At 44.8% G+C, this 21472-nt stretch overlaps 1 protein-coding gene across 10 annotated transcripts in view; it reads right to left on the reverse strand.

The window, feature by feature from the left end:
* The window catches only part of LOC117765858 (RNA binding protein fox-1 homolog 3-like), a 397513-nt gene that overhangs the window by 77691 nt on the left and 298350 nt on the right, over positions 1-21472 (reverse strand). The window contains exon 1 of one of the 10 annotated variants that reach the window (XM_034592406.1): positions 8202-9058. The exons of the other annotated variants lie outside the window; for them this stretch is intronic. Coding sequence (XP_034448297.1) covers positions 8202-8327 — 126 coding nt within the window. The 5' untranslated portion in view covers positions 8328-9058. Of the gene's footprint in view, positions 1-8201; positions 9059-21472 lie in introns of those variants that run through there. 10 annotated transcript variants of the gene reach the window in all.

Consider the following 21472-nt stretch of genomic DNA (forward strand, 5'->3'; position numbering starts at 1 on the left):
GTTTTTAACACACACCAAAGCAGTGGTCCTGTGGGACCTAATAAAACCTCATAAGCACATGGAGAGGAAGCCCGAGGCGCTGCTCTTTCCCACAGATCTCACCTTGATAGATGATTTTAGAAAAACACAGAGGCGTGCTCCACTAACAAAGTGCTGTGAGAAAAAGCAGTGATATTTCGACTCTCCATCTGAGGAGAGGAAAAGTGAGGAGGAAGAAGAATGCGAGCAGGGGGAGGAGGAGGAGGAGGAGGGAGGCTCTGATTTGGGATAAATTACATGAGCTTCTCTCCTTTCTTACTGGTTACCCAATGAGAAGCAGAGTAATCAGTGGGATACCTGTTTGGTTGCCCGCAAGGAAAGCGGATCAAGTCTAAGCTTTTGCTATTTTTTTTCTCTCTCCTGCTGTTCATGCGAAGCCGAGCTGAGATTAACTAAAACAAAAGCCCCGGTTTTTCTGTTTGGAAAGTCCATCCCGTGATCATTTGTTTCACGGTGTTAAAGGGAGTCGCCAGTGGAGAATCATGGACATTACTTTATATTACTTTAGGTCTCTAAAAACGAACGTGCCGTAACTGGCAATTTCGGACCCCCACCTATGCAATATAGAAATAATAATAATAATAATAAAAGGGCTCATTTAATTTGGAGAAACAAAAACAATTATGAATCTGCCTGGGTGGAGGTCATCTCCTCTCTGCGGCACTTCTCCTCTTGGTTTCATTTCAGAATACCTGTAGACTTTTTCAAGGAGAACTTGAAATCAATTTCAAGCCCCATTTAATTTTATACCCCCCTACATGCTGACCCACAACAGCATAGTTCAAATATTGATCTTCTTTAGCGGGTGACCCAGCGTGCCTCTTAGTAGTCAAACACAATGTACGGTTGCATCCTTTAAAAATTAAATAATGAGATCGACTACAAGGGGGGGGGGGGGGGAGAAATTGAACTTCTGAGGCCTGTTTGATAAGAGAAATCATTTCCTCAAACTTGGTTCCCATGCAACACGCACGCCGCCGCGATGAAGACAGATAATGACCTTTTGAAAAACTAAATTTCAGTGTTTGCCTGGAGATGTATCTGTCAGCAGCAGCAGCAGCAGCCTGTCTTGTGGTGGTGAAGGAAACGGGCTTGCAGAAGCACAAGGAGAGGCGGCAGTAATGCTTTGCTGTTCACCACTGCCATTAAGCCGCTGGTGATAAAAAGGTGCAGTGCTTTTAATGGCTTGTGATAGCTTTTTTTTTTTTTTTTTTTTTTTGCTTTCACTTGTACGGCCACTCTGTTAACTCAGCACACGGGGTAATACGTCTCATTTGAGAGGATCCCGCCGAGAGGAGAATGCTTGAAGGACAGTATGAGAGTGACACTACATTATAAACATAATAATCACAGCTGGCTAAGATACTGCAGTAAAGAAATAATTGGACTCAAGCTGGTCTGGCTGCTTAAGCATTTTAGCGTGCCATTTGCAGAAATAGAAAACCTTGGGACAGATTATATTCTCAGGGGGGGGAAAAAACGGGCTACAAACGGTCTCTACTGTGAGGTGATCCTCCTGTCTTTATCCTCCTGTAACAGTATGCGAGTGAGTGTATAAGTGTGTGTGATGTAGTGAGAGCTCCCGCAGTGTAAAGACAGGGAGGCGTTGTGTCGTATGTCTTGTCTTTCTCCCTCTCGCCAGCCCTTCTCGCTCGCGGTCTCCGTTTGGCCGGAAGGAGCAGTCAAGCGAATGAGCAGCAGAGATCTCGAAACCTAGTGGACATTCCTGAGATGTATTAAACAGCGCGGGTGGGAAACAAGGCCACTGCAATGCAGAGCTGACAGCGGCGAGTGTCAAGAGCCCACTGTGACCAGCAGTCTTTATCTGAACCTTTGCATCTTTGTGTCGCGGATCACAGATTTGCAAGGATATGCAGCCTCATTATCCTCTTAGCAAAGAAATGTTACTGCATCTTAAAACCTTTTTAATTCCAGGAACTAGCATAAAAAACCTTCTCAGATTTGTAATCTTTTTCACTTATTTTAGATTATTTTACCTAAGCAAAACATAGCAAAAAGGTTGGGCTTCTTTTGTTGAATAAAAAACAGGGAGAAAACAAGGTTTAATTATTCTTTAAAAGTAATGTATCGGTAAATGCAGGCATCGCATCACCACCACTCAACAAAAATGACTCTAGGCTCGATATATTAGCAGGTAACACAGGAAGCATCTCCTGTGGTTTCATATTTCCTCCGTTCTGCGTGATGAGCAGCACCAAATGTTTAACACTGACGTTAATTAAAAGCCTCATTAGAAATTTGCCACCTTTGAAAAAAAAAAAAAAAGTTGGTAATTATTGTGAGGTGAGGACATCTGCAAGTGCAGCTTTGTTTTCCAGGAGTGGAGTATATTAGCATCAGCAGCACTGTGAATGCTAATTCACTGACACTATAGGTTCAGAATATAGACACTCCGGGCTAACGCGCAACATTAATGACTGGAGGATATTTAGCATTATTGGCAAAATGTAAATACACATTTATTGATGCACTGCACAGCAGCGTGCATGCAAAGCCCTGCTAGCATCCACCTACAGATGACAAGGATTCCTCACAGGGAGACAAATAAATATACATATGTAAGCTCAAATATGTGCGCTCACATTAAAACTACAGGCAGAGCCCCAGAGGAAAACCTTTGTTGGTGAGTAAATCTACTGCAGTGTTTGTGCCATTCTTCTATACAGGGAACAAATTTAATTTTGTTCCATTTACAAAGGTCTAGTGGAGTAAGACGGTGGGTAGCCTTGAGAAAAAAAACACACAAGTCAGCCCGACTGTGAAGTCTCTGTGAAGAACAAGGCAGCACTCGCTCACACACCAAATGAAATTTCAAAATAAACGACTGAGCTGTGATTTACAATTCTCCTCGGGGGCAGAGAAAAGTGAGAAAACATTTCAATCAGTCCCTCCGCCTTTGTTATGCTGCTATGAATCAGCTGTTTAAGGGACAAAACAGCTGAAAGGCGGCAACAGAAAGACGCTGAATGATTTCGCACCACAACATAGAACATATTGAGAGGTATATTCCAGAGCCCATGACATTAGTTTTTAACTTTTTTTGATTTGTGCCTGATTGAATCGGAGAAAACGGTGCTCGACTAAATTGTCTGAAAAACAACAAAGCTGGCAGAGCTTTGTGATATAATGGAAATATTTCAAATGCAGCGTTTATTTACGACTACACAACAGAGAAGAATCAGATAGTTTGTGAAAACGGACACAACAAATGCCTAAATCATAAGATCTGAGATTGACTTGCAAGTGTGAGCCGGGTGTTGTTATATATCTAACCTCTTATTGTTAACTGATCAACCAAAAAACTGTTTTTCCATCTCCTACCTTGTCTGAGACTCTGAATTCATCAGCTCCTACATAAATCTTTGAAAATAACATGGCTTCAATAAAAAAAAATAAAAAAAAGCCTCAGTAATTTCTCAGGAACATTTGGAGACCAGAAGATTTTAATGGAACCAAAGAAAAACAGCGCGATGTGTGTGGACTATTTTTAGCTGCAGATTATTAAACATTTGGTGTTTTTCCTGCAGCAGGACAGTGAGTGTGGGATTGATTCAAAATAAATTACTGTTACCATGTTTATGGTAATGAAGAGACGTGTCACCCAGTGTGGCTCGCTGATGTGTTTCTGGACAACGGTGATGGCGAAGAGGAATAAGATACACCGGGCTTCGGAAACACAGACAGCACTTGTTAGGGGGGGGATCGTTTGCTAGATTGGGTCTTTTTCGTGGAATTTCTTGACAGTAAGAGGAATATAGAAAATCACCAGCCTCCTCTTTTATAGATGATGGGGAAATACAGTATGAACAGTAAGAGGCTAATGGTGGATCGAAAAAGAACCAACCATTATGTGTTAACCCTCTTCCCCGAGAGGTCGGGAAGGGGTGGCATGGTGGGGGTGGTGGTCTCTCGGAGCCCTATTTGAAGCCCGGCGAGGCCGTGGCTCATTTCTCAAACTCATCTCAGATGCACCCACACGGGCCTAACGAGAGCCCATGTAGGGACAAAAACCTATTAGGCCTCCCCAGTTAAAGACAGCATCTCCATTTACAGCTGTCAATAGTACAGCTTGGCCTACAATAATTATCCCCCAGGAAGGAGCCGTCTCTGCACGGTCGCATTAGTCCGTCCCCGGGAGACCACCAACCTGAATCCTTCGATATCTAAAGTCCCTGTGAATAGCGGCGCTTTGGGAGGCAGGATCAAGGCCTGAACTGAGGGGGAAGTGTGTCGCGAGTATTCCCAGTCCTCCCCTCCCTGCATCCCTCGCCTTTAACCAGATGTATCAGTGTGTGTGTGAGGAGGGAGAGAGTCGGCTCCAGTACAGTAGTAGAAAAGAGATCAGCATGAGTAGGAATAAGTGGAGGAGGAGGAGGAGGAGGAGGAGGAGGTGGAGGAGGCAGCTGAAACCAGAGAGCCCAGGCAATTCCTCGCAGGATCCACCAGCACAGAAGGATCGCCTCTTCTCTGTGACCTAACCATTTAGGACGATACCGAAGCCGTGTACAGTTAAGGGGGAGATTCAAAACAGCCCGACCAAAGAAGCCACAAAAAAGAAATCAATAGATGCAACAATAACAATAGACATCAGCACAGAGGAATGCCATGATAGAAAATCCAATTACAAATCAAAGCGAGGCAATTTTAGAAAACGGGAGATCTCCGGATAAGTCCGAGGCAAAGACAGAGAGAGAGATGTGACACAGAGACAAAAACAGCCGCTGCGTTTTCCTCTTTAGACATAAGTAACACCCTGTTTCTCACCCAACAGCATCCTCTTAGATAATAGAGTTACATTTACGAGCGTTGCCATATGCCCACCCAGTGCCTGGTAAATAGAAAATCCATGCGATGCCATGTTTTTATGGCTCTGAAGACAGCTACTAACTACCATGAGCAAACCCGAGCTACCCCGTCAGCTTCGGCTCGTACCATAAATATATTTATACTTTAATACAGGCCTACAGCGGCGAGCATTGCATCCCGTAAAAGCCTCCCCACACTGTAATTCATAACTCCCTCAATATCCAGCGCCATAACTCACGAAATGAGCCACTACAATACAAATTGGCGGTGGAAGAAAAGTGACATCATCCTGCGGAAGGATGAAGCCGGCACCCCATGTGGTGGAGAAACTCTCCCCGTGTCGAGAGGAGGATCGGCCCTTCAGCAGTGGTGTGATACCGCCACTTTTTTGTAATCAGAAGCCCACAGTTCTCCCACCACACCGCAGGGAGTCTCTCCTTGTGCTAATGAAAACAAACATTTAGCCGGGATTTATACGCAGCACAGCTGACTACAAAGAGCATCAAAGCAAACTGCCTGAGAACACACACCCAAACACTGCTGCACACAAATAAAGGCAAGGTATGCTTTGCTAATCTTTTATGTAATAAACTCCTGTCTTCCTGTGATATCATGCGGCGCCATGTTCACACATAATAAGCAAAGCTGTTCCGAGCCTAACTTAATACAGTGTCTTATTTGAAATGCAAACAAACTGTGAGGCAGAGGCTATCACCTCAATCTATTCCCCTTCTGTTCTCTGGCTGTCATCTTACACGAGCCAACGCTGCAGCCCTGCACTGTGGCGAGGGGGGGGGAGGAAGCAGGAGAGCAGCGGCGGTGGTGTGGGAGGGGGGTGGGGGTGGGGGGGGAACACGGGCAGCATCCTGCGAGGGATGGCTGATGTGAGAGGAAAGGGGATGGCGGTGGGGAGGGGGGGGTACGCTGGCCACAGTGTGATTCAGAGGGTTGTTTCCCCTCACAGCACTGCAGGGCGAGGATTTACCGCAAAGAGAAGAGAGAGAGAGAGAGAGAGAGAGAGAGAGAGAGAGAGAGAGAGAGGGGGGAAAGAAAAGCAGAAAAGAAAAAGAGCAAAAGCTGCTGATACATTAAAGGGATTTGAAACAAAAAGGGTTTTTTCATGAAAATAGCACACAGGAAGTTTCAATTTCAGCTCTGTCTAGGACCGACTGTGGACATAAACACACACATGTGGCCGCGCGCGCACACACACACACACACACACACACACACACACACACACACACACACACACACACACACACACACACACACACACACACACACACTCTCTCAAGAGGCTTACTGGCCATCCGGAGGATTTGGATAAAGGTGAATGTAGTGGCAGGTAAACCCACCTGAACTGGGTTTACTCACAGTTTTACTTGTGGATCTTAGAAAGCTTTTTCACAACATGACATAAACAATGAAATATGATTTTAAAAGAAAATCTCGTTTTCTAATTAGATTAAATAAATAAAAAAAGGTCTGTCATGTTTGCAGATCCTGAGGTCAGAGATTATCCTAATTTTCCTAAATTCAGTTTTACTTTAACTCTTAGTGAATCTAGTTTCAGTTTGAAAGTGGAAGAGGTGTTGGTTTCTCTATAGTTGGTGTGCGCTGGTGGAGCCTGGTCTTCACCCTGTCCCTGCCTGGCCGGTTGGGTTCGCCCGCTCTGGACAGATGGGTGGGAGGGGGTGAGGGACATTACCATGATGGCAGGGGGAGAAAGGGGTGAGGCAGCGGGACTCAAAATGAGAAAGCAGGGGTTTCCATCACGAGCAGGCTCACGGTTATTTCCCCCTGCATCACTGCAGTATAACACACACACACACACTGTTTACTGCAACACATGCTGCCAGTAGTAAAAACTGAATTGGACGCTCGCCCCCCCCCCGCCACCACCCAACCAAACTCCCACACCCACCCTCCGCCCATGCAGCCCCCATCATCCCAGCACTCACAGCACTCCTGACCCCAACTCGCTGAATTAAAACATGTGAATAATTCAGCAGCTAGACAGGCCCACGGTCTCTTAAGAGTCACCTTGTTGTTGATTTTTCACCTCCCTCCAGAAAATTGTAGTGTTCAGGTTTCACAAAACAAGGGGATCAGTGACTGAATCAATTTCCAAAGGAGGGCGACAAAAAAAGAAAAAAAGGGAAAATCAATGTTAATTTGCAGAGATGTACGATTATTCAAAGTGTTGTCACTTGGTCGTGATTAACATTAGAAATATGAAGAGCTCACTGTGGGGCCCTCTGACAAACAGAGACATTTTGCTTTCTTTTTCAAGTCTGGACGTAGTGTGTATTTCAATTTAATGTGTAAAACATCCTTAAAGTCAATGAGACAATAATAAGCCAAACAAAACGCTGGCAAACAGAGATGAGACGAGAGAGAGTTGGAAATTCTCCACTTACAATTTCAGACAATTTAGTATTAGTTTACATGCCAAACATCCACTATGAACTTGAGTGCAGAATTTATTAAACACCAGCACTGGAGCCTCACATAATGATTATTTTGTGCTGTAATCATATCGGCTCTAACTTCTCGATTTCAGAGGTTCAACTTGAATTTCAGCTGTAATCTGGTTTTGTAAATGTTGAGCGGCCTGGGGTTCAGATTGGGTGACAATTCAGGCAACACACACACACACACAAACACACGCACACACACAAACACAGTACAACGTGTCAATAAACGAGGGGTTTTCTGCATAATTCTATAAACAGCTAAGGAAAAAGTTGGCACCCTCCTGCAGCCATGCAGCACGAGTCTCTCTTTTTTTTCCCCCTTCTCATTTTGAAAACACACCTGACTCTGAACTATCTTTATCTTTGCGGCAGCAGAGAGAGCAGCGATGGCCAAGTGTGAACACAACAAACTAGAGGAGGGAACACTTCCAAGCTCGGTGAGTCACGAGGCAACAGATGTACACAAACACTGCTGCGTGGTCCCACGTCACAGTGAAATCGCCAATTCGCTGCTCTTAATTTCATTCAGAAAGGGGGTTGGAGGGCAGGCAGGCAACACGAGGAGGATGAGAGGGAAAGAAGAGAGGACAAATGAAAGGGGGTGACCCTCCCCTCCACATGGGCAGGGTGAGGGTCAGGGGTTAGGGGGGCGTAGGGGTGGGGGGGTGGACGAGGTGAAAGTGCTCAGGGCACAACGGCACAAAGCGAGCGCGATGCCATCACGTGCCGCGGAGGAGCGCACGGAGGAATGAGAGGCACGGATGGAGAGAGCAAGCGAGCGAGAGAGCGAGGGAGAGCGAGCGAGAGAAAGAGAGAGACAGAGAGGGTGACAAAGCGAGCTTCATTCAGTCTTACCTCGGGCAGGTAGAGGAAGGCAGGGGGACACTGGAGCGAGTGCGGTAGCATCCCGGAGCCGGAGAGCAGCAGGCAGCCGGAGTTGGCCATGGAGCTCAGCGTGGGGTGACGGGACGCTTTGCGCATTTAGCAGGGAGATCCTTTCGCTCTACTCTCTTTCTTCCTCTCTCGCCCTCTCTCTCTCACTCTCTCACTCTCTCTCTCTGGCTCGCTCGCTCCCACTCACTCTCTTTCTCTCTGGATCTCCTCCTTTCTTCTGCCTCCTCTTGCCTTTTTTAAATGTCCCCTTTGCTGGCTTTTGTGTCTCTACTGAAGATGGAGCAGGAATGCGAGCAGCGCGCAGACAATGTGCATGTTCCACCTTTATCAGTATTGCACTCTCTCGCTCTCGCTCTCTCTCTCTCTCTCTCTCTCTCTCTCTCTCTCTCTCTCTCTCTCTCTCGCTCTCTCTCTCTCTCTCTCTCTCTCTCTCTCCCACTATCCCTGGCGCGACTCTGTTTACTTTGAGCACGATAAAAGCCAACATAAGCATTCAGACACAGAAGGGGAGGTTCTGTGCAAGCCGAGGAGGAGGATGAGGAGGAGGGGTTGTAGAGCCGGGGCTGGGTTGGTTAGGGTGGGGGTATGAAAAGTGGCGGTGGTAGCATTTGGGTGGGTGGGTTTTGGTGGTGGGGGTTACGGAAATCCCCAGTGGATTCATACATCAAACGAGGCCGGCTGAGTAACAGAGGGGACGTGAATGACATTAGAACAGCTGATCCTGGGCATTAGCACCTCCCGGGACACTGCACGCTGCCTTTTAATTGTTGCCCCCCCTGCCCTGCAAACACATACATAAACACACACACTCAGTGGCCAGCACTACCTCACCCAGTGTGTGTGAGAGTTTGCACGCTCAAGGACACATACTGTACAGCATGTATAGCAGATAGATCTGTGAAGCCGGGGGAAAATGCATAAAAAGGAGGAAAAAAACAAAAAAAACAGGCTGTTATTAGGCCCGGTCGTGACATCCTTCTTCATCTGCTCTTGCATCTACTGAGCTGTAAATATGCATCCATCCAAGCATGTACTGAGGAGCACGCTAAACTGTACAAGAAAAACAACTCAGAGTTTCCTTTTAATGTATCTTTTTGATTAATTCTGTTTGAAACGGCTTAAAAAGAAGCAGACAGAGAGAATGCACATGATGTATCTGTTACATCATGGGCGCCAGTCGGTTATGGATACCGCATTACCTTAAAAATGCAGGGAAACGAACCCAATTTATCACGAAATCCGGCTTCAAAACCTTGATGTCTCAGGAGAGATCGGTGGAACATCCCGTGGTCATTTACTCCCGGACATGTGATTTCAGAATTCTTACCGCAAACAAGTCAAATTAAGCAAATTAACAATCTGTACAATGTGAATGATATATATATATATATATACTGTATTATGCCCTGTATCCTTAGATCCTCGAGCATGATACTGATATGCCACCAAAGACGATTTAAAGAATGAGCCAATTAAAAGTTAAACCTTGTACCTCGGAAGATGAGTTTTTATCTTGTATGTACCTTCTTCTTTATTTTTCCTGTTTAAAGACTTGGGAATTGCGTGTCCACATCTCAAATTGTTTTCAGTGATTCAAATAGATCTGGCTCATTGATGTTGATGAAAAAAAATAAAAAATACCCAACCCAGACAATCAGAGACCTGTAGGCAGGATTAAGAACAGGGATGTTATCTTCCAGTGCCAGAGTCAGAATAATGGCAGCAGAAAAAGAAACCTGCCACAAAAATGGCGACAAGATGAGACTGATGCAGCCAAACAGGGAGATATCGTGCTCGTGGGAGATGATCAGCTTGTAACGCTGCGACCCGACGCCTTTATCTGCGAAGATCTTCCACTTTGTGACAAGTCTTAAATCAGCTTATTTCTTCCACTGATGCAGGGAAAATAAAAAAAACTACTCCTCATACGTGCTACTACATCTTGTGTATCCAAGGAAAGGGATGTTTATAGCTAGGGTTGGTAATCCTGGAAAAGCTAGCATGGGGCAGGCAACCCACCCCCTTATATTGGCCCTCTTGTCAAAACTACGCCCAGAAGAAACCTGAACGTGCACTGCCTGACAGCTGCTAGAAGATGACTCTTCCCTGACTCACTCGCTGACATCTGGTTATTGTCTTTGCTTCAGCACAGGCAGGGTGCAGGCAGGCAGGTCAGTTAGTGGCACAGAGGTACGCCATGTAATATCATTTGGTCCGAATGAAATGACTGGTCATGTTTATTACAGTCCTGCGAGGGACTGTAATATATGATATATAAGTTTTATATAAGTTTATAAATAAGTTTTTTTCAGACAACTCTATTGGCTTCTGATGACATGAAGAGGATTTAAAAAAAATAAGATATCAAGTGTCTTATAAAGAAATTACCAACCGTACCTTTAATGGAAGGATATGTTACATGCTACTGAATGCTCCTAACCATAAAATGGCCAAAATGTCAGATTGCATAATGAAGTGAGAATTTTCCGGTTATCACGTCATAAACTGGACTAAAAACATTTCTTGTTTCTCCATTTTTCTGCAAGTGCAGTTTAAAAAAAAGTCTCCTGTTTGCTGCTTTGGCCTGCACCAACAGTAATGATGGGGTCCTGCTGTGGCAGACACAACACAACCACAGAGAGAATTAACTCGCTCTGGGACACTTCCTCTGCAGATTAAATAATTCAGCAGCAGGGGGACGGCTGACCTGTAATTACACATTCATACTTGTATTTCATGAACTCCACTGAAAGAGGCCGACTAATAAAACATCGGTAATTCAAACAAATGCTCACCTCCACCGGCAGCCATCTTTATTGCCCGTATACAGTCTCATTCCTGGATAATTGGCCTGACTGTTTGATGCAACGATCAGTCATCACAGACGTTTGACGTGGTTTAAGCCGAAACAATTTGGCATCGCCGGCTAAAGATAGGAATCCATCTCCCTGTCTCTCCTCTATGTGTTTTTCTGTCTATCGCTCTTTTGCTCTCCTTTTTTGCTCCGTTAATAATTCAAATGAGCACTGCCAGATCACTCCCTTCAAAGGGAGTTGCTGGAATGTTCTCAACAGTGCCTTTTCTTTTTGTCATGTGAAATCAAAGGCCTCAGACGCGGTAGAGATATCCTCGGTTAACTCCCCACACTGCTATTCTGCCAATTAAAGAAAGATCAACAAAGGCTGCAAAAGGCTCACAGTTGATCACCAAAAGCAGGAAAAAAAGAAACTGAGGGATTCTAATCATCATCATCCTCATCATCAGTTTTGTCAGTGTCGCCCTTTGTCTTCCTCTATTTCTTCCTTGCGGCGCAATCACCACATCGCTGTGGCGGCCCCGTAATAATCAGCATAATCATTATTACCACAATCACCATCATCATCACTGTCACTGTCGACTCTGTCACGTCTGTCTTCTGAGCCCAAGTCGCTGGCCTGCTGCAGAACAGGATTTAGCCTCCGAGGCAGGTCTTAAATGCATTTGATTGTCACCGAGTCTGCCCGAGTGTGTGTTTGCGCAGGTGTGAGTCCCTATATACCTCATGAGATTCATCTGATTTGAGGCATCACAAGATTTTAAATCCGGTGTTAATCTCCTCTCAACCAAAAAAAAACAAAAAAAAACCATCCACCGACAAATCTGTCTTTGTGTATGAGACGCAGCTTCAGCGTGACAGCAGACATGGAGTGGTTTGTCTTTTGAGCCAGTGCTGTTTAAATGTGCTCCTCAAAAAAAAAAAAAAAAAAAAAGGAAAAGGAAAAAGGGTTGAAAGCAGCAGTTCTAGCAGTAAAAAGCCATCACATGCACTGGGAGCTCAGTCAGCAATAATCAAAGGCAATACAAGCAGCGACTAATGGGGCTCAAACGATCGGCGGTGCATTCCTGTTCTCCACTGTTTATCGTATGACCGCTGATCAATATGGCGCACTCGCACTAATCATCATAAGAGAAGACTGTTTATTTCCCTCAACTCCCATCACTCTGACAGTGGAGGAAGACGTGTTTACATCCTCTACTTAAGTAAGAGGAGCAATAACACAGTGTAAAATAATCCATTAAAGCTCCGGTCCGTCTTTAAAATTCTACTTATGTGAACACATGTCTTATTAGAGGAAACATATTCAAAGGCAATTATATGGAGTTATATGTAACATCATTATTATTATTACTGATGCATCAGTGTCTTTGATGTGGTAGCAGGTTGACATGACGCTAATATTAACTACTGATACTGTAAAACACCTTAATACATTTTTTATGTAAAATCTAAATTTCAATACTGTTTGACATCGTTATTATTGTAGGTATTTTTATGCCCTTATCCTTTATCACCAGTTTTTTGTCATATTCTTATTGTTTCCCTGCATTTAAAATTCAATGTTGTGTTTTATTTTGAATCTACAACTTGTTACACGTATTTTCCAGTATTTGGACATATATTTGCCTTTCATGGTTAATCCTATATTCTATTGTTTCTAAGTATTTTTAACTATGCAACACCTGTGAAATAAAAAAAAAAAGAAATGTCTTGTATTATCTGTCTTCAGTTTGTCCTGTATTATCTTAAATCCAAAACATTTCTACAACAGAGAGCCTAACCCTTTCATCAGCTCTGCATCCTCTATCGCAGCGATGACGGTTTACCCTTTTCACCTGCGCCGCTTGTTCAGATTCCTGTACCCACTCCAAAGTTATTAAGCCATTAAGTGCGTTGACTCTGTATTGTCGTTTTGAAAGCATTGTCATTCTTGTCCCACATCAATGTGTACTTACCCGTGACAATTTGTGCCAGCAATGTTTGTCACGGGGCCGGTAAATGGTTGAGTTTATGACCCTCTCACAAAAAAGGATGACTAAAAAAAGTTTCAATCAGGACTGATATCAATGAAGTTTAAGTCGCTCCAGCAAACCTCCAAACCGGCAGAATTTAAAAATACAAAACAAACACAACAAAAAATCTAAAATCTTTGAATTGCTCGCTCTTGTCATGTTTTCTTCAACTGTTAAATCATACTTCTGTGAATTCTACTTCCCAAAGCCTGCTTCAAAAGCTCTCTCCACGCTGCCAGTGAGGAAATTCTGATGGGGGAATACTGAAGCTTTCATTTAAAATGAAAAAAAAAGAAAAAAGTTTACTGCCTAAAAGTAGAGAGAAATTTGAATATACCCAGTCTAAAATGAGTGAAGTGTACAAACAGAATACAGGAACGTGCTATACCTCCGCTTGCTCAATTCCCTGAAACATTCTGAGGACATTTAATGTAGCATTCTCTGTGGTTCTTAAAAAGTAAAAAGTACAACAGTTTCCTCTGAATTCTACTGAATAGAAGTAGCAGGACTTGATAAATGCAGATGGTGCAGCAGATGAGTAAACGCACTCTGTTGCTTTCTAACCGCTGCACTGTGCGCTTCACTATGGACACAGCTCCCCCATCAGGAGGACTACCGGAGCTTGAACAACACAAACACATGTCAGGACGAGGATTACGCAACACTCTGCGCACGCCCAAACTTGGTAAATATGCATGGAAGTAAATATGGAACTTGCTCTCTGTTATATTCTTCATTAGTCACAGTGTGGCGTATAATTAGCCCATCTGATGTGATCAGTTGAGCTGAGGAAGAGATTGTGGACTCTGAAGGATGGGGGGGGGTGTAGTTTGGTTCCCTCTACGCACACACCCCCCCCCCACACACACACCCCCCGGCCCACTGGACACAGCAGCCAGGACCTCTGGAGACGCACTCTGAGGGAAAACAAAGCGGCAGTGTTTGGTGCTGGTGGGTTCTGTTGAGAAGCAGCGAGGCCTTTAGAGGGGCACCCTTGAAGTGCCCCTCTGACAGGCTTCCTCATTATCTGGCATCTCCAGAGTGCCAGCCAACCCCGCTGCAGAAGTGGGGGCACGAGGACGCCTCGATCAGCCAGCCCTGGGGGTAGTCACAGAGGGGAGGGTTGTGCACTCACTAAAGGTCCACTGATTACATCTCAGGCCCAGAGCTTCAGGGATCCCTGCTAATTAAAGGTTGTGTCATATCTGTTAGAGATAACAAACCTACGTAGCGCTTCTTTTTTTTTTTTTTAAATCAAGGAGTCCATTTTATAGACTTCCCTCCTCCACTCTGATGTCCGCGCTTTCCGGCATCATGTCAAGTTGCGAGTCTTGGTCTGCATTCAAGGCTGACCAGCTTTGCGCACCCAGAGGAGAGGGTTCCTGTTTAACCTGCCCTCACCCTTCTCAGCGTGCCAGCGGTGTTCTGGAGGCATCAGGGATCCTTTGTCTGGAGGCATAATTAAAGCTCTCGTTCATTATTTCTTCACTTTGAGCGCAGATCTGAGTAATTAGGAGGTAGTGTCACCGGGGGGGCTGGAGATTTCGTGGAAGCACATGCACACACACACACACACACACACACACACACACACACACACACACACACACACACACACACACACACAGACAAAAACACAATCACACATGTCTACACTCATAAAACCTACACACACACACACACACACACACAGAGACAAAAACCAAGCACTTGTTCAATCTTAGCACCAAATGAGCCGCATTCATCTCCCACCTATCTTTGGATGCCAATATCTGGCACCGAGTGAAGCATGCTTTTTCTCCCCTCAAAGCTGTCATGTACTAATGCATTGATTAAAAATTTTGATTAAATGGACAGTTAAGGGAGGAACTGCAAGAGTGATCTGCAATCCATGCCTCAATTGGAGGCTGGGGTAGGATGTGGGGCCCCGGCTTCTGCTGCGTTTGGAGCTCAGGCACTTGCTTCTCTAATGGATTTTGAAACAGAGCTTGGCTTTTATATGGTGTCATTCATCCTCATATGTTTTCGCCTGCCACGTCTCACAATCACTGCTTTCTTTATGGCAAACTAATGCACCCAGTGCTAAGATCAGCAGGTTGGCTCTGGCCATCGCTCACTGCGCGCTGGCCAGATATTAGGACGTTTCAAGAAGCTTCCATCGGAGGAGGCAGTGCAGGAGCCGAGGGGCACTGACTCTGCCTCCCACACGGTCATATATCAACCTTCCACGCCACACCGTCTACACCCCAAAACACACACTCACAAATACACACGCCAAGCCACTGCTCCTCCCGCTGCTTTGACAAGGAAGGAAAGGAGGTGGGTGATGGAGCTTTATGGCGGTGGACAGTCAACGTCAATACATCGAGCGTTTTACCACCCTCTTTTACAAAGGTCTGGCTCGCTCGCGGTTACGGAGTGCCGAGGCCACGGGGTGTTTGATAGTCCGAGGAGGTGGGTGGAAGACAGGGAAGGGTTTTGTTGAGGCATGGTGGGAGACAACAAACGGGGGCGACGGCTCATGCTCTGTTAGCCCTCTGGGCCGAGAGAGAGGCTATGTTAGGGAGCGAGAGAGAGCTGACAGGGCAAAGGGACGGCCAAGCATGGAAATCACATCAGATCAATGATGAAAAATTCAGTGGCGGCAATAGTCGCTCTCGGGGACAAAGTCACATGGTGCATGTAAGCGTGCGACTATGGAGTGTGTATGAAGAGGCTGATGTGTCACCCAGCAAATATACATTGGCCCATTTTGTCTTCCAGGGGTGGAGCGGTTGGTTTGAAATGAGCTTAATAGCAGGAATGAAAATAAATACAAGAGACATATTTGTAGAGCTACACTTGTGTGTGTGTGTACACTTCTGTTGGTATTTAAAATTATGAGCTCGTCTCCGGGGCTTTCGCTCTCTACAACAAACGTTATTCTCTGTCCCTAAAGCCTCAGTTACGCCAATTTAGCAGAAAAATAAAATGGGCCCACTCACCACTTACACAATAAGAACATATTAACATCACCCACAAGGATTGTTGGCACCGGCGTTGCTTGAAACTTAACACCACTAACAGAAGTCCACCAGTGCAGGGACAGAAAGTATGATATCAAATTATACTATGCTGTTGTAAACTGCCAAGACGACATTTTCTTCATATATTTCCACAGGAAGAGTAATTAAGGACGGGAATATAATCAGGGAGAGGTAAAAAAAAAAAAAAAAAAAAACACTTAAAGAATCCTGAATAGAAAAGACTGTAACGCCAAAAGTAGACACATTATCCCCCCTCCCTCCAAAAAGCCACTCATGTACTAAACCAGGAAACATTTAGAACTGTGCTGCTGCAGTAACACTTGCACAGTTGCCGGTGCAGGTGCTGTTTTCAAAGTGCTCCGCTTGGATGAGCTGATGGCGTCACATCGCTCTGCTCGGAGTTGAACTGTAAAAAAAAGTTGGTGCATTGTGGAAGTATAAGAAGGGGATAGAAACAGTTTTTAACATTTAAAATGTAACTTTGATGTGAACTCACCAAACTTGAAATGTTTTTTAATTCGATAACTGGTGATAATATATACATATAGACAGTTTGTGGTTGATGTTTGAACATGCAGCTGTGACTCTCCCCATTCATTCAGATAGAGGCTTAGTCTTGTTAACCACAACAAACTATCAGCTGCGTAGTCAAGATGGCTGCAGAACTGCGAGGCCCATAAGGACTTTGGTGACAGGCCACAGTGAACCACTAAACAACGATTGTGTTAGTTTTATCTCCATTTTCTCTGACTTGTTTTTATAGACATGTTCCCTGTGTTGCTTTGCGTATCTGTTACAGTTTCAAAATTCAGTGATATATAATAAACCTATATTATACAGAGGAAGATTTCCTCTTGAAAAACATCCCCGACAGAATTACACTACTGCAGCCAAGGTTGCAAAGCTTCGTGGAAATTATGGATTCACAGAATTTTTAGCAAATAAAAACTCAATGCGCTTTACATTAAAATATAAGTGCACTTTAAAAAAAAACACTCACTCAGCAAGAAAAACCACATACAAACCACAGACGTAATTTACACCGCACCACGGGGAGACTGTAAAGCCTCACCAAGGAGTTCTCCCTCAACGTATCTTGATTTTGCTAAATTAGACATAAAACAGGATTTTCTACCTGATCATATAAGCTATAAACCGATTTTATATTGAATATCTATAAAATGTATTTCTCCACGATGCATGCAATAATACAGCATGACTCCATTCCTCGGTGTCCGTTTCTTTATGTTGGTGCTGATCACAAGTTGCTCTTATTTAGACCTAATCTCTATTCTAGCCTTAACTCTGCACTCACGTCCCAACCATAAACTATCTGCAACTTCACTGAGGCATTTTGTCCATTTTTATAACCCACACACACACACATATGCACACACACACACACACACACACACACACACACACACACACACACACACACACACACACACACACACACACACACACATGCACAACCAAGCAGTACTGTAATCATGCAATGCTGAGTTTAGCACCAATCAATAAGTCAGGCCAATGTTCTCAAATCCAATCCTCAGGGTCCAGAGTACCGCTGCTTCTTTCTTTCTGCCACCCAGTTAATTGCATTCATCGGTTGTCCCGGGCCTAAAATCAGCCCTTGATTCCACTCCTGGAGCGGACACCTACGTGGCAGCAGTGACAACCTGAGCCCGCGGACTGAGCCTGAAGGTACCTGACAGGATGTGCTGCTTTACAAACACATTGCACATATCAGGTGGTCTTCACAGCCAAAATGTCCCACAATTCAAATCCATCCAAAGCAATCATTCTCAAAATCTACCAGCCTGGTGCATTTCAGATTTCATTGACATTCTGTACAAAAAAAAGGAAAAAAAGCAACCCTAACCATAATGGCTGCAGCCCAAAGCGAAGTCAATTACATAGATTGGTGCGGTGACATAAAGTGTATTCCATTTGGGAGCAGATTGGTCACACCCAGTAATGTTCCTTTCCAGCAGGCATACCTTTGACCATTACTCTAAACAGGCAGTTGGGGAACCAGAGACCTATTTCCCACAACTGTGAAGGCTGGTGTGTCTCCCAGAGGGGTCAGGGGTTCACACTGCAGCTACCATGCTCTCATATTTAGCAGCGGCAGGTGAGAAATGGTACATCAATACTGCCTGACACGCAGGGCCAGAGAGGCCTCCAACACACACACACACATATACACACACTCACACTCACACACACACACACACTCACACACACACACATAAAAACCACAGCCAGGCCACAAGGTGTCAGGGAATGTGTGAATATAGTGTTTGTGTGTCTGTCACTTTACACACAAAAAAACTAAATGTGTAGTTGTTGGATCATCGGCGTCGTTACGGTCAGAACCAAAACAAAATCAGTAAATGGAAACAATTGATAGCCTCATGTTTCTCCATCTTAAGACCACACCATTTGTCTTTCCTGGTTCACTATCACATTACAAACGATGAAGGAAAAATGCCAAACGTTCTTTGTTGGAGTATCATGAATTTAACGTTTTTGGCTTTTGTGTGCGAAAAACAATTCATGTGAAGGCAGTTCGTCCTCATTTTACAGATGAATGTGCGATAAATGATTTGAATTGATAATGAAAACAATCATTAGTCGCAGCGCTCCACTCCTTCCAGCATCTGCTATTGCCGGCAACTCTCAAAGCAGACCCACATCAATCAATCAGTCCATCAATCAGCAAATTTGAACCGAAGGCTCCCAATGCAACAAGCAAACCGTCTTCAACACCCTGAGGTGGAGGAGCACTGCACGCAAGACATGTTAAGAATTTGGATTTGAGTCCAACAATGGCGTCAATACGTTTAAGGATAGTTTAAGGCCTCATCCATGTCCCGCCCCCAGCTCCATCTCTACCCATTACAACCCCCCCCCCCCGTGAGCTTTAGTTCCCAAAAGTCTGAAGGTGGCTGAGCCTTTCGTCGGAGCCTGGAGGCTGTGGACGTTGAATCAGTGGCTTCCTCTGAATCACTTCTCGAATACCATTTGCTCCAAAAGGCCTTTTCATAAATCTGACTGTTGAATGTTTTATGCATCGGATTTTTTTGTTCTATCAGTGTATTTTTTTTTATTACGATGCCTTTTTGGTAAGCGCCTGTGTTTTGAGAGGTGCTACTTAAATAGAGGCTCTAAATATAAAAACGTGTGTGGGTGTGTGCCTCTGTCTCAGCCCCAATGTGTTTCCCTGAGTGTGTGAGTATTTGTATCTCTGTTGGTGTGTCTCTGGCTGTAAATGTGTTTTCTGTGTAGACACCTGCCGGGCTATAAAACCCTCCTGTGCAGCATGAAGTGCCTTAAGCGTCTGCTGTTGTTACCTAAGATCCAACCCTGCCCTCTGACCACATCACCGGCAGCGTACAACAACGACCCCGTCACCTCCCGCATTCTTGCCATTCCACCGCCATCATAACGCAGCTTCGGGGACTCTAGCACTGATACAGATTTTCCACGGACATCTGCCCTGGAACGGTGGCGGCTCGAAGAGAAAGAGTCGGAGACATTCTGCCCAAAGGAGGTGGAAGAAATGTGAGCGTAATATCTCTGAGTGGGAGTCATGAATGTAATATCACACCGAACCAAACTGCTGCGATCCCTGCTCAATATTTTAAAAGATGTCTGGGTTTTAATGCCGCCCTTTTGAGGGCATAATATCAATGGCTCCAATGGAAAATGTTAAAGTGTCAAACTCTGCGAGGCACATAGCTGTGAGAAAGAAAATTACAAACATACATATATACACGTGAAGGTGTCATGCAGGCTAATGTTCAAGCACAGCACCCTTGGAGAGAGAGATTGTTTTTCCTGGTCATGCGTGTCCATTGTGATCAGTCATGCTCATGTTGCTGTATTACTTCCTGTGATGCTCACTCGCTCTTTCCCTAATGCTTCTTTTTCTCCACTCTCTAAATGCTATCTGTCAGTAGGTGTTGCACGACTGATAGAGGCTCGTCCGTTGCCTTTCTCATTACAGCGGGAGAGACAAAATCCAGCGAGCGCGGTAACCTTTCATGGAGACAGAAGGAGGGAGGCATCCACACAGAGCCAGCACCTCCGTCTACTTGACATAACCCTATTACTGCTTCCTTAATTTGTCCCGCCGTGACAACTCGCAGCCAAAGAAACGGTTAAAAGAATGAGTGAACAAAAGCTGCATTGCATTATGGGGGGTGGAGGAGGAGAGCAAGGGCAAGGGTGGGTGGGTTGTTGAGGGTTGAAGACAATGGGGGAGGCAGAGCAGCGCTGCATCAGCCATATTGGATCATTTCTAAAATGCCAGCACAATATCCGGAGGTGGGCCTGAGCATACTCCACTTTACTGATCGCTCTCCGTCCCCACTCAAAGGGCTGGTGTTGTAAAAATCCTGTTGTTCACCATTTACCTTTTTCAACATCGAGACGTGGAGGTTTTTAAAAAATGCCGTCACGCTGATCAACTCCAACGTAATCAAAAGAATTCGTCAACAGTTTACACAAGCTGAGTTTCACGACGCTCAGAAACGCAGAGAATCTTTTATTCCGTTTGGCCCCGTCTCCCCCTTGAGAACATCGACTTTTGTTAAACGTAATAATGTTTGTTGCCTCATTTAATATTTGCAAACACGGAACCTTCAGTGCTTCTCCTTTGTTCCCTAAATCTGTTTCTACTAAACGTGATCAAAGCCGCGCGTAGACACAGCGTACCGCAACATGGAAATGACAACACCTCAAAAAAACAACTAAATGACTGGCAAAATGAGTAACAGCTTCAAAATGGCTGATAATAAGAGCGGCTGAAGTACGAGCACGGTGAAAGTGCCAGACGCTCAGACAAATGTGACACTAAATCCTGCGTTTGGCACATCCTAAGTAAACAGAAGTGTTGATAAAAGGAAGCCGGAGCAATCTTGTCTTTTGTGTGCAAAATGTGAAGAAAAAAAAAAAAAAAAATCATAATGTGGGGTAGTGTGGGGGCGGTTGAGGGGGGGGGCCTTTCTTTTTTCTGTGGCAGCCCCGACGCTTCAGCTCAGGCACCTCGCCGCGAGACGCTCGACTCGATGACAGACACAGTTCCCTGCGATCACACACAACTGGTTTCAATTAATAAGCTTGCGGTGCTTCAAACAAACGTCTCGTGTAATAACGTGTATCACAAACTGATCCAACAAAAGGCTGAAGTCATCTGAGTGCAGCTCCTGAAATAACTACTTTGGACAGTTTTAAGCACCAGTGGCTGTTATGACACGATGATTACTCTCATTTACTGTTCATAAGTAAAATTGTTTCATTCATTTATCTGAAGCAGTGACCGCAGACCGTGAATAAAGATGGACAATGCGTTCCCGACTATCTAGA

This window comes from Hippoglossus hippoglossus, chromosome 8 (assembly GCF_009819705.1).
Source record: "Hippoglossus hippoglossus isolate fHipHip1 chromosome 8, fHipHip1.pri, whole genome shotgun sequence".
NCBI classification, from domain to species: domain Eukaryota; kingdom Metazoa; phylum Chordata; class Actinopteri; order Pleuronectiformes; family Pleuronectidae; genus Hippoglossus; species Hippoglossus hippoglossus.